The sequence below is a fragment of the Typopeltis vanoorti genome, chromosome 12 (assembly GCF_054136105.1).
Source record: "Typopeltis vanoorti isolate ZY-2024b chromosome 12, IOZ_Tvanoo_1.0, whole genome shotgun sequence".
In the NCBI taxonomy this organism is placed as follows: domain Eukaryota; kingdom Metazoa; phylum Arthropoda; class Arachnida; order Uropygi; family Thelyphonidae; genus Typopeltis; species Typopeltis vanoorti.
The window spans coordinates 103494739-103508137 of record NC_143560.1 but is presented as its reverse complement, the minus strand read 5'-3'; the positions used below and the strand labels follow the sequence as shown (position 1 = coordinate 103508137).

The window sequence follows — 13399 nt, the reverse complement described above, 5'->3', positions numbered from 1 at the left end:
ATTAGTGCACTTTGGATAAGCTTTCTTGTTGAACCAAACTGAAACACTGTAAAACCTAAATCCTATAGACTGACGACAGTTTCGGATGTAATCTACCAATCTTGTACATTTGTATTTTCGTTTATTATTTTACATTAAATATATATATTTTAAAATATATTTATCTTTATTGCTCACAATTTATATAATTTATTTGAAAGCATTTATTGCATATTATATATATTCTTATTTTAATATAATTCCAAAATTCTCAATTTTCTTCCTTTTTCTATCTCTTGCACGCACGCTTTCATAGCTTTTCTAGATGGATAGATGCTGTAAGAATGAGAATGATTAATTTCCGATCTAATATTGCCGGACCAACATTCTCAACGAACTGTAAACTTCGGCTGTATGCGGCCTCAACTTCCTTAGTATATATATATAAGGTTCCGCTAGACTTCACTTCGATGGTTAGCTGACTAATAAAATGGATTAAGACATCGGAGAGAGTCTAGAAAGTTCAAAAGGTTAAAAGGCTAACAGCTATATATCACCCGGCTATCTTCAATAAACAGAGTAATTATGCAGTCTTAAGTTTCTTTTAGTTTTTTGGTCTGACTCTGCATGCTAAAATAAATTACAATAATTAGGATTTGATATGCTTGCACTACATTGTAGGCATATCTTCAATGGAATTGGAGGAACATTTACGATTTGTTTCTACAGCTCTGGATGCTGCCAACGAAGCACTTCCCGAGGACGAAACATATTGCATTTAGGAGAACACGCTAAGCACACTGTAGAGACAGTGCAATTGTTGGATGCTACTCCCAGAGAAATGCACAAATTCTGCATCCGTTCTCACATGTTTCGGTAGACATCCTGTTTGAAGTTCGGGTTCCAAAAATTCACAAGAGTATAGTTTTATAGTTGAAATACAGAATGGATAGAACTTGTGCATTTGTTTGTTAATCCGCAAGTCGGCTGTGAAAATGCTTCGATTCTGGAGCTAAAAATACGAGTTAATAAGATGTGACGAAAGAATCGATTTGTAAGGTGCAAGCCATAATTAACAGAGAGGGCATTATACTATTAGCATAAAATACAGAAAGAACACATCTGTTTAATTTTCACTGTGCACTTGTATAAAGCCAAGATTATTTTACTTCCTTAAGGACAAAAGACTTCTGCCATTGTCCTCAGCATGCCTCTCGTGACGCAGATGTCGGTGACTCAATAAAAGCCGGTTCTTGCTATCTGTCAATAGCAGCCGCTCTGCGAGGGTTTATTGAAGGTTCTAGTTAGAGAGAGAGAGAGAGAGATGCCTAGGAGCTTTATTCTTTACTCTCTAGTTTCGCTAATGCACAGAGAAGTTTTTTTCCCTTTTTATTCTGAGAAATAAATCTTGTGCTTTACCATTTGGAACGATGGAGCAGTACTGCTGGATATTTTCAATACCACTATTTGCAGACTTTATTTCTCCCCCATTTTAAGTCTGTAGAACCTACTGACTTTCGTTCATAATTTATACAGACTATACACCAGTAAAGAATACATTTCTGGTGTCCCGGAGTTTACTTACATATCTACAGAATTATCTTTTTCTACTTTCAGGAAGAAACAACGAGTGAATCCACTTTGAATACGACTTGCGTATTAGTATAACGAATACTCTATGCATGAGTCTTATTTGCATTCTTATTATTTATTTACGTTTCGTTTTCTACAAAAATATCAGATACTAGCAGAACTACTTCCCGAAATCAATAATGCTTAATGGTAATATTTAACGATAGATTTTAGCAACAATTATTTGTAACAGAGGAACACATGATGATTTTTCTTATCGTCTTTCTATAAAAATTTATAGGCAGTGAATGCTTCCTTTGATCCTAATAAAATATAACATGAGGATTTGAAAATTAACGGGAAGAAGTGTTATGAGAGAATCCACGTTTCCTCCTGTAAAGCAAATAAGATTCAAATTTTAATAACGCAAATGTTTTTTACGAAACTCAAGTTTTTAATTTGTATAATATACTGGCTATAAGTTACCCATTTTCAGTTCTTTTTAAGATGCGCAACTATAATTAAAAGATAATATTCAGTGAAATTTCTTTACAATATTAAAAAATGTTATTCTAATAGAAAAATGTGACTTCCCACACCACATTGAGAAAATTACTTTCCATTTATATCTCGAGTCTTAACAAATGAAAAACTTATACTGAGACAAAAGGTATCTAAATAGCGGTTAGGATACGGGTGGCATTCGTCGATTGAAAACATAAATGAGAAAGCTATTACTATTTTTGTATTTCACTCACCTCCCCTTATCTCGTTCGTCTCTCCAAACAACTGTTCATATGATTTTAGCAAGTAATAGAACAATAAATGGGTAATCCCTTCTTCCCTGACCCGTCTTCAATTCAGCATGACTAACCTGTAATATCTGCAACGCTAGTAATGCGAAAAAGAAAGAAATTACAAATACCTCCCCTCTTTTACACATATTTAAACAATCTACCAATATTTTTATCGATAAAGTCATAATAAACTGGAGACAGTATTAACAGACGTTGCCAACAGTATCCTCCATATTGCTACACAGTACGCATGCGCAAAGCATTTTTTAAATGTTCTCGTCAGTTTATGAAAAGCATATACAGTATTTGCAACTCTGCATGTGGAGTGATGCAATGCACACTTGAAACTATACTGTCGACTTCAGCATCCTCTTTCCCGCTTTATAACTCAAGTAATTTTATCCGAGGCCGATATCTAAACAAAACATTAAGTAATATTCTTTAATCCTTTTAATGGCTTCTTTCTCCCAAGAGGCTACATTACTTTCGTGGTTTAGCCATTAAGTGGAATGCGTTTTTTTTTCGCTTTAATTGCCATCTCACGGAGCCTTTGTAGTTCAGTTGCGATATGCTACTGATGCTCTACTTGTCCTCCCCCACCACCATTTATTACTTTTGCTGAGAATGCCATCCTGTGTTCAGGAACATAAACAACTCACAGTATATTTAATAATAAAGAATTATTTCTACAAACTGATTTCAGATTGTTTTATTTTTGTTACAGCCAAGATCTTATTTAAATAATGCATCAATTTCGCATAATTAAAATATCCTAAGAGTTCCTAGACGAAGTTCCCAAAATAATTTAAACGAGATCTCAAAGCTGTTTTTGTAAAAAATACATTATTTCGAATGTTTAATTTTTGAATTTCCTTTGCACTTAGTGTTCATGTTTCACAGCCATATGTAAATTTTTAGAAGAATACATTTGGTTAAAAACTTTTCTCTTCGGGCATAATGGTAGTTGGCGTTTGAACACTGACTGTAATTTTCTAAATGTTTTCCACCTAAGCATCGTGTCTTTTAATTTCGTCCATGGTATTTTGTTCCATTGATATTCGTGGTCCTAAAATATATGTGATGATTTTCTTCTTCAATTTCATCAGCATCGATTTTTATTATTTCTGGTTGGACATAGGTATTGAACATTAACTTAAAGTCTTCAAGTTTATCTTCAGGACAGCTTTTTTGCTAGCAATTTGGAGTTCATGGATATGAATCCATGCGTATGTAATTCATGCGCAGTTGAAGTAAAGATAACTGCCATCTGCAAAGCATAAATTACTTAAATATCTTCCAGATATCTTCCATTTATCTTCAGACCTTTTTCTTCCCAATCAAGAAGTTTGACTATTTCTTCCAGGTATGTTGTGAATGATTTTGAAGATATTGTCTTGGATTTATCTCCAACTACCATTGGAGATAAAGTTTTCGCTCTGTGTTATCCCTCTCTGTATTTCCACAGTAGAGATATTTCCATTGAAATGAATTGCTGATTTGATGGTCCTGACATATGGTTCCTTCACTTGCTAGTTTCGTAATGCTTTAATTATTGAAGATTATTTTTCACTGAATCGAAGGCTATCTCATAATCAATAAAACCGCGGCATAATGGTAGTTGGTATTCATTACGCGGTTCATTAATCTGTTATACAACTTTATTATGATTGGTCCAATGTGCTAAAGTCACTTCGAATGCCTGAGTGGTCTTTTGGTTGTGCTACAGGTCTAGAGTCGCACATAGCCTATGAGCGAAGTAAACACTTTGTAAACCACTAATAGTAGACTGATGGGTCGATAGTTCGTCAAGACTTCTACTTCACCTTTTTCATGTATCAGAATTAGGGTAGCCTTCTTCCATGTTCTGGTACATCATTGTGTTACTGCATTATTTTAAGTATTCATATGGTAGCGTAGTCTGATATATTTCATAAGTTGGGTTACGTGTAGAATATCTTTCATACGTTTGTATGAAATATAAAATGAAATACAAAAATAAATGTGAAGAAAAAGGAAGAGCAAAAGTTAGTAATTAGTTACATGAACATAAAAGAATGAAGAAAACGAAGAGAAGAGAGAGAGAGAGAGAGAGAGAGCTGAAAGTAAATGATAAAATATGAAAAGGCGGAATATTGATCGAGTAGCAGGTAAAAGGGACTAAACTACACTTAATTATCATTCAATCTAAGAAGAGTTCCATCTAATCAATGGATGGCTAATTAGCAGCGTCCTGAATTAATAAAATATTAACAAAGTCTTAATATACTTGAATTTTTCATCACAAATCATTTTTGTCTGCATAGCGTTGTAGAAAACATGAGTAGACTCTAATAAGATTTCGGATGGCCTTATTTCACAAGATTATTGCATTTGCCCATCCAGCAATTTATTATAAAAATTTAAAAACAAAACGATACCTGTATATCAAATTAATTACAAATTACTTAAATCGACACAATTATATTTTGTGACGCTTTGAGGTTACAAAGATTTTCACGTTAACCCAATTTTCCAGCCGTGGTAACCAGAAGAGCGTGCATAGCCTCAACAGCCACCTAATGATGCAATTATTCATTTAAGTCATTAGCAGTGTTGACGTGAACTTGACAAGGTGTGAACAACACATTCTTCGCCTCGTGCCTCGTTGGTGAGTTTTAAACGCTTCAATACATTGCCAAACCGAGCTCATTAGAAGGTTCAGTCCGTTGTAAATTTGGAATTTAGGAAGCAACTTGAAGGTCTGTCATCTCACTTACTCACTCCATCCATTAATTACATTCAGGACAAAGTTACCATAAAATATCAGTAAAAGGTTATTCTCTTGAGCACTGACTTTTTTCTTTCTTAGTTCTTTGAACTTAAGTGGAATGTTTAGTTACTTGAAGGACCGGATTACAAGTCGCGACTGTTCAGGATTTGTTGTTCTTTAAGGGGCAATTGCTGACTGCACAGTGGATAAATTGATGGAGCCGTTGGGAACTACATAAATCCATTTTAAATATCGATGGTACCAATGAACTCCCTTGGCAATCGATGAGTTTAGAAAGGGTGCATTTATTCAGTTGTCTTCACTGTTAAATGGTGAGTATGCTGAGTAAGCACTGTTTGGCTGATAAAGTGGAATGAGTGTATTTATGGAGCGTTTAGAAAACTTATTTTAATTTTTGCGAATTTTCTACAGATAATCCAAGTTTTTAAGAAGATAAACTTGTGTTGAGGATACCAAAATAATGAAAAAATCCAAGGTGGATTAAACTTTGCCATTCAAAATGAGAAAATATCTACTTATTTAAATAAAAATGATCCAAGGTTAAAAATTGATTTCGTCAATTTCTGTTCTTATAATTTTTTCGAAAATTATCCTAAGCGTAGATGCCTTCAGTAATCTCATTTTGATTACTTCCACCCTTCAAATTATTCACATATCCATGGATAAATACAACAATTCCCACAATGCTTCGAACACACGTTATTTTAATTGGGCTGTTAAAGTTACGTTTTAACTCCTATCAAAGTATTGATTTCTTTACCAAATTAATTCGTTTTCATTCTGATTTCTTAACTTCATCTCTAGGATGTATCTTTAAAATATTTCTGAGAAATAAGAAATCAGATGGTAGATATAGACAATACGTTTTAGGAAGCTTTCGGGTCACTTTGAACATTTTAATAATACTGACTTGACTATCATCATATTTTGATATATGAAGAGTATTTGACACATTTTAATTAACTTGTGAATTCGTCACTGAAGCAAAAGTTAAGGGGAACGAGAAACAGCGACTTTGGTGTGATCAAAATGAATTCGTTAAAATCCCACCTTAGCAGATGCTAATACTTCGGGCAAGGCACCAAATTCATAAAAATTCGTAGCATATTTAGCATCAAAATGTGATTATTTTATATTCAGAGTCTCTTACAATGTTGTTTCCAGTTTTTAAAAATATTTTCAGAAGAAGGAATTAAATGTTGAGCGATTTTAGTACTTAATCTATTTTTCTCCCAAGCCAGACTACCGGATTATCTCCATCATGCACGCCAAAATTCTTTGGCAACATACTGACGTGTTTGCTGCAATCAAATGCTTACCATTAACGATCGCCAATATAGATTCTACGATCTTCCTTTGATGACAGATTTCCTTTATTGTCCTTTATATCTGAATGATGATCTCGCGTTTTGTTGCCGACTTCGCGTGAGAATGAAATACTCTTTCTCTTCAAATCTGTCAAACAATTCTACTTAAGTTTTTCTCTTCCGCTCTCCATTGAGTGTGTCGTTGTTTAATTTCTTCGATCGAAAATTTACCACGTGTCCATCATTGCATGCACACGACTTTCCTGGGAAAAGCTGAACGTTACACAACCAATGGGAAATACTACAAAATTTGCCATGAATGCTTTAACACTTTCATTGCCAAGCTGAAAATTGGAATTTGGTGTGGTGGCCAATTTTTTTTATTTAGTTAACGACGTCCACGCGATAACGCGTGATCGGCCGTTTGGTGAGAACTCGCATCGCACGATATCGCGTGATTGGCAATGCACGTGTTAAATGGTATAATCCAAGGTCCCGGTAGTGTGATTTCATTCAAAATATAATAAAGTGTATTTTAATTCAGGTTACCATCTCCAATAACCAAATTTCTAGACAAGATCAAACATATCTCACCAAGAGCAGCGCTGTCACTCTAAAAGCAAGTGCTTGAGCAAACTGGCTGTGTTTACTCCAATAATTATTAACATTAAATTTCAGTGCTATGATTCCGACTCTGAGCTGAATATTACACGAGTGTTCAACATTGCAGCCTAACTTGGAGTATTAATAACCGCATTTATTAAACGAAATAATGTACTTTGAAAATAGGGAAATAATCCCTAAAACAAGGTTTATTTCTTCTTCTCCATTGCTTCCTGTGGGTTGCATAGTTCACCTAATTTCTGCCAAATCTCGAATATAGTTGTTTTTGATGTTACTGAATGTCCCATGAGAAATTCCTCCTGCTAAGACACCCCAACAAATTGCATCATTCAATCGATTTCACCAAATTTGGAGAGCGCATGGTTATTCCTTATGTGGTTTGTGCTCTCCTGAGAATTTCAGTCCTATTTGGCGAAAGAGGTTGTTAAGGAGGACAAGATAGTCCTTCGAAGGGGCACTTTTGCAGGGAGTATCGTTCAACTGATTTCGATCAAGTTTAGAATATGGTTGTTTCCTATGCTGTTTAAGATCTCCCCTGCTTTGTATATTTCCATAAAGGGACGAAAACAGAGGATGAGTTGTAATGGAAGGGAAAGAAAGAAGAAAAAAAAACTGTTTAACGATTTCGAATCAAAGACAATTTCAACTACTTCTTTTAAAAAGATTATTATTATTATTATTAAGAGTGCTCAAGGAAGTCAGGGATTCATCGAGGGAGGCCACATACTACACACACCAGCTATCATACTTATTCTTGAATTCATTCACGCTGCTTACGTGCACTCACAACATCCAATGGCAATCCATTCCAATCACACACCACCCTCTGAGAGAAAAATGTAGCCCTCGCATCCTTCTTGGCAGCCTTCATTCTCAGCTTCCAAGGATGCCCTCTCGTCCTTTTCTTACCCTCCATAAATTGACAAATTCCACCAATTGAAACCCTGTATGATCGTTTCAGAATCTCAGTCATATCGCCCCTCTTTCTCCTGTTTGCTAGTGTCTGCAGCTTACAAATTCTTAATTTGTCTTCATAATCGGAATTCCACAATCCTGATATCATTTTTAACAATTTCAATTACACTCTAATACATCAGAATCACAACGGAAACCAGGAGACTAGACCTGCGCACAATAGTCCATGTAAAGTCTTATCGACGCCTTTTAAAGAGGCGAAATGACTTCCTTATCTTTACATGTGAACGTTCGTTTGAGCATTGCAATTATCTTTTGAGTTGTATTTGCAATTTTTGCAACATGGCCCTTGAATTTCAACTTCCTATCTGCTAGCACTCCAAGATCCCTAGTCTCATCAGTTTCTTCAAGCATAATCCCACCAAGGATATCTAATCACGCTAAGTGTATGACTTTACATTTAGTAACATTGAACTGACATCCATTTTTCCATGCCCACAATTCCAGCCTATTCAAATCATTCTGCAAGTACTGCATATCAGCAGCATTCCTGATTATCCTACCTATCTTTTCATCATCTGATGCCAGCATGTATATCGCTTGTCAAATCCTTCCCAATATCATTAATATACAGATTGAATAACAGTGGACCAAGCACTGGTCCTTGTGGTACACCACTTGTTACCTTAAACCTTGCAGATCCAGATCCCCCGTATACTACATTTTGATACCTGTCAGTCAGCCATCCTCTTATTCATGCTAATGTTCTATAACCCAAACCCATTTTCTCCAATTTATGCAGCAGTCTGCAATGCTGTATTCTGTGAAAAGCCTTAGCAAAATCCAAAAGTATCTTGGCGTAGAGATTTACTGCCAACTCATTTCGGAATGCGAGCCCTAACCAACTTTTCCAAAATCTTCACCAACACTCCTGAGATACTAATTGGTCGATAGATGGATACATCGGTCTTTGCACCACTCTTGTGCAATGGAATTACCATACACTCTTTCCATTCTTGCGGAATCTTCCCTCTTCTGAGATTCATATTAAACATCCTAGTCAAAGGAATGGCCAGTTAGCCGACACTCCTTTAGCACACGTGCTGATATCCCATCAGTCCCTATTGCTTAATTCTTATTCAGTTTGTGCAACAGCTATAATACATCATCCTCATACACCTGAATTTCTTCATCCAGTGAAGAGGTAGCAGTGAGCTGAATGTCGCGTAAGATAAGTGACATATCCGTCCTCGCGGTTAGCCTAGTGGCTTTGCGCTTTGTAACCATATGCCTGGGAAAGGAGTGTCGTGGGTTCGATTCCCGTCGACGACGTGAGAAGCTTAAGGATCTTCCTTAGCCATAACCAAGTTAGCCGGTCTTGGGCGTGGACAGCAGGGTTTTTCCGCCAGTTTATCTGGGGTTTTTCATCCCGCAAGCAGGCAAACCGGCCCTGTGAACACACGGATCTACAGCCATAAATACTTAACCCCCCCATGAGGGGACTCAACTCGCCCCAATAGGGACGGAGGAGAAAAGGGAGGAAACTCCATATGAATAAATAAATAAATAAAATAAAAGTGACATATCTGAAAAAGCGTGTCATATGTAAAAAATAAGCCAGGTAATAAAGAAGTGCGAAGTCGAATGCAGTCTAGAGGACTACCTTGTTGGCATTATCGTTTAATTAGTGAGACATAACTTTCCCTTTGAAATTTTAGCAAAGCCATAATAGCCACCAGGGATACCAATACTGCTAATTATTAAACAAAATAATGTAAGTAAATAGCATCTTCTAAACTGCAGCTGATCTACTGTTTTCACTATAATTGATTCACTTTTCTTACAAACAAGATGTTCCTTTATAATAAGATTTGGTGAGCCATCTACGATATCAAATCTGTGACTTTTTTTTACTAGTAGAGACATATTTGCAGAATGCATCACTTCTAAGACATATAAAGAAAGCTCTGTTTCATTAATGCACTGAATTTCTTAAAGATTGTGCTAGAAATGATTACGCTGATGTTATATTCAGGAGTTTTCGATGTAGTAGTACCCATTTCTTTTATTAGTAAAATACTATAGAGTAATAACTTCATTTGATATGAATTATCCCGATTTATAGGCAGGAAAACTCGAGTTTCCGGAATAAAACTCTTCCATCCCTAAGAGATCGAATAACTCACTTCATTTCTAAACAAAACCTTGCTGGAATCGAGATTAGTTGTAGTTATCGATGCCACTCAAGACCATGAGCAGAGGCCAGTATTATGTACGTTAAACGCATATATTCTACAATCATTTAGTCTGCTTTGGTGATGTAAAATATAAGATTTCTTTCAATGTTCCTCACATCCTAGATGGGATGGGAACGCAGACCTTTTCGACCAAAAGATCACACGCGTCGCAGTCTTATGATTGAGCTAAAGACTCTGTAACAACATACGCAAGTGTGAGAGTTTTTTTTCTCTCTTTGTGTTTTTTAAAAGTATTTTTAAAACATCACTGTGCTTTACTACAAACCTTCACGTATGAGTTAGCAATCTTTATTACTATTTATTATCTCCGAAGCATACAATTGGAGCAAGACAATCATTCTTTGTTCATCTTCGGCTTACCGTGATGCGAATCCTGTTATACTCCAGAACTACAAAAGAATATGTTTACGTGTGTTTTTCATATTTTCTGCAGAATTCTAAACGCTGTTATTATAAGTTTTCTCTGTTGTTTTATTCTAAAGAAATCTTTCTTGCAATTCCATTCTACATCAGGTCACGCACGGAACGAACACAGATCAATATGTTTTCGGTTCTAACTCCAAAGTATTACGATATATTTATGGAAAACGAATTGATTCATCGGAGAACGTATTGATTTAATAATTCTTGTTTTCTTCCCCTCACATCTGTCATGTTAAACAAATCTTTAGATACAAAAAATGTTTTTATTGAGCGCAGATCATTAGGAAGTCAGAACTGTGACAGAAATATATTATAAAATACTCAATTGAAAAAAAGAAAAAGAAAGAATATAAAATAGGAAAAGAAGTATTGCTACAAGAAAACATTCGCAAATTTGTAGGAGTTCTGGCACGGATAAACGGAGCCAAAACGTTTAAAAATAAATGAAAATAAGCCTCAAAACATAATACATTTTAAAATTTCTTTTACGAAAATTGTAAACGTATAACTTACTCTTTTGTCAGACTTCCTTACAGCATCAAATATTTTCCACACTAACTCTGGTCCTGCACTAGCTGACTGCCTCCCGAGTTCATAATATTGAGTAATAGGGTTAGCCTCAAGCGCTGTAGGATTAGATGGTTTAAACTTTGAAAACATCTCATTTACCCTTCAGTAGCCGATTGATGCACATTGATTGCACATTGATGAAAGCTTTCACAGGACCTAAGTTACGATGTAATTCGACTTTTTGAAAAGCACTGATAAAGACAATTAGCCTGCATCAACGGCAGCTAATCAGCTGGTTCAAACAGCTTGGACAGAAAATAATAACTGCACAATCTGCAATTAAAATAATAACCAATATAGTATAATCCATTGTTGATGAATTTACTTAAGATTTATAATTTACTAATGCACTGAAATAATGGCAAAATAGATAACAAAATATGTTTTGCTTACTGTTTATCATGAGGAAAATTCTTAATCAAAAACACTAACAAAATATCCCAGAGGGATTGCGTCAATTAGAAGCAGTAACTCATGTAGATGGCTATATTTTCCATAAACAGATGTTTTTGAACAATCTCTCGCTTTGAAAAGGTTTGGTTTCAAAAAAAGTGGAAGTGAGTATTCTTTAGTTCTAAATAAGCGCATTTTTGGTCTATTGAAAGCAAAAACTAAAACTCTAAGTAAAAACATCATGCTTATGCAAGGAATAAACATCATGATAAGAACACGCGAAGATGATACACCCTTATCAAAGAGGACTTGAATTTTAGCAGATAAGAAGGCGCTTTGAAAGCGAATTCTTTAGAAGGAAGAAAGCTGATTTAAAATGAGTTTCATGATAACTTTCGTGAGTCATGTTTGTTTTGTTGCTGAAGCAATAGAAGTTGAACGATGCCTGCTTGATTTCCATTAAAATTTAATAAAAGAGAAGGAGAATTTCACAGCAGTTTATTGGGTAGATGTCTTAATGTTCTATTCACTAATACGACTTTTCATTTTTCCAGATGGCAAAAATTAAAAATCACAAAATAAATCTGTCAGAAAGGAGAGAAGAGAATGACGTATGAATCTAGTGAACGAACGTGCAGTTTTAAAATCATTACAGATGTTTCTTGCAAGCCAGACACGACTCGAACTGCAAATAGAAGCAAAAGAATTGGAAGACTAAGGATATAAGTATTCAGGTTGTTTAGGATAATTTTTAAGTGGATTAATGTTTGTCATGAAACATGGCTTATATCTGTTGGATGCATATATTATCGCAGAAGGGTTTTGTGTGTGTGTGTGTGTGTGTGTGTGTGTGTGTGTGTGTGTGTGTGTGTGTGTGTGTGTGTGTGTGTGTGTGTGTGTGTGTGTGTGTGTGTGTGTGTGTGTGTGTGTGTGTGTGTGTGTGTGTGTGTGTGTGTGCGAGAGAGAGAGAGAGAGAGAGAGAGAGAAACAAAAGAATATCATTTATGGAGACGAAATAGTAAACCAAAAAAGAGTCCTAGGATATTCCCATAATAGAAGAAATGTTTCAAATAAAAAACTATCTTTAGTTACATTAATCTTCCAGACAGTCAGTGATCACCACTTAACACTGATCATTCAGACGTGGGAAACACACGATATTTCCATGAAAAATAATTAAAATTAATATTACGTTATTCCAATGAATTATAGATGAATCATGGATTATATTGTCGTAACAGTTTGCGAATTGAGAAATCGATGGTACTTAAAAACTCATTGAAAATTCGAATTAAAAATATTGTATTTAAAACATGATATTCCAATCATGAAAGCTCGCTTTTAAAAGAAATTCCAATCATGTAAAGTCTTATCCTACCTCGAACCATTTAAACAACTGTTATAAAGAATGGATGTCTTTTTATGACACATCCACATACGTTCTATAAGGCCGAACAATAATTTCAACTGGCATGATTTTACACTAGACAGTGGTGAAGCTACGTCTTTCTCATTCCTCTCTTCTCCCCTCTTTAAAATTTCCAAGTTCACCAACTAGAACCTGTTCGGAATTTTATTTGTAAAGTAGAAGAAAAAAGAAAATTGACGAGCACGCTTTCGCAGTAGTTTTATGTCACCGATAGCCTGAATGGATCTCACACCTGTTCGATTTTTTAGTAACGAATACCGGTAGCGAAAGAATAAATATTCGGAGCAATAAAGTAGACCCTGGAGAGGCATGGAAGCAATTCTCCAATGCTCATCACGTAAGTGTCATTGCTGTCAAGACGC

At 35.3% G+C, this 13399-nt stretch overlaps 1 protein-coding gene across 1 annotated transcript in view; it reads right to left on the bottom strand.

The window, feature by feature from the left end:
• The window catches only part of LOC150101087 (SCY1-like protein 2), a 61318-nt gene extending 50013 nt beyond the window's left edge, over nucleotides 1–11305 (bottom strand). Inside the window, exon 1 of the mRNA XM_090402161.1 lies at nucleotides 11159–11305. Coding sequence (XP_090258287.1) covers nucleotides 11159–11305 — 147 coding nt within the window. The remainder of the gene's footprint in view (nucleotides 1–11158) is intronic.
• Between the last annotated feature and the right edge of the window lie 2094 nt (nucleotides 11306–13399).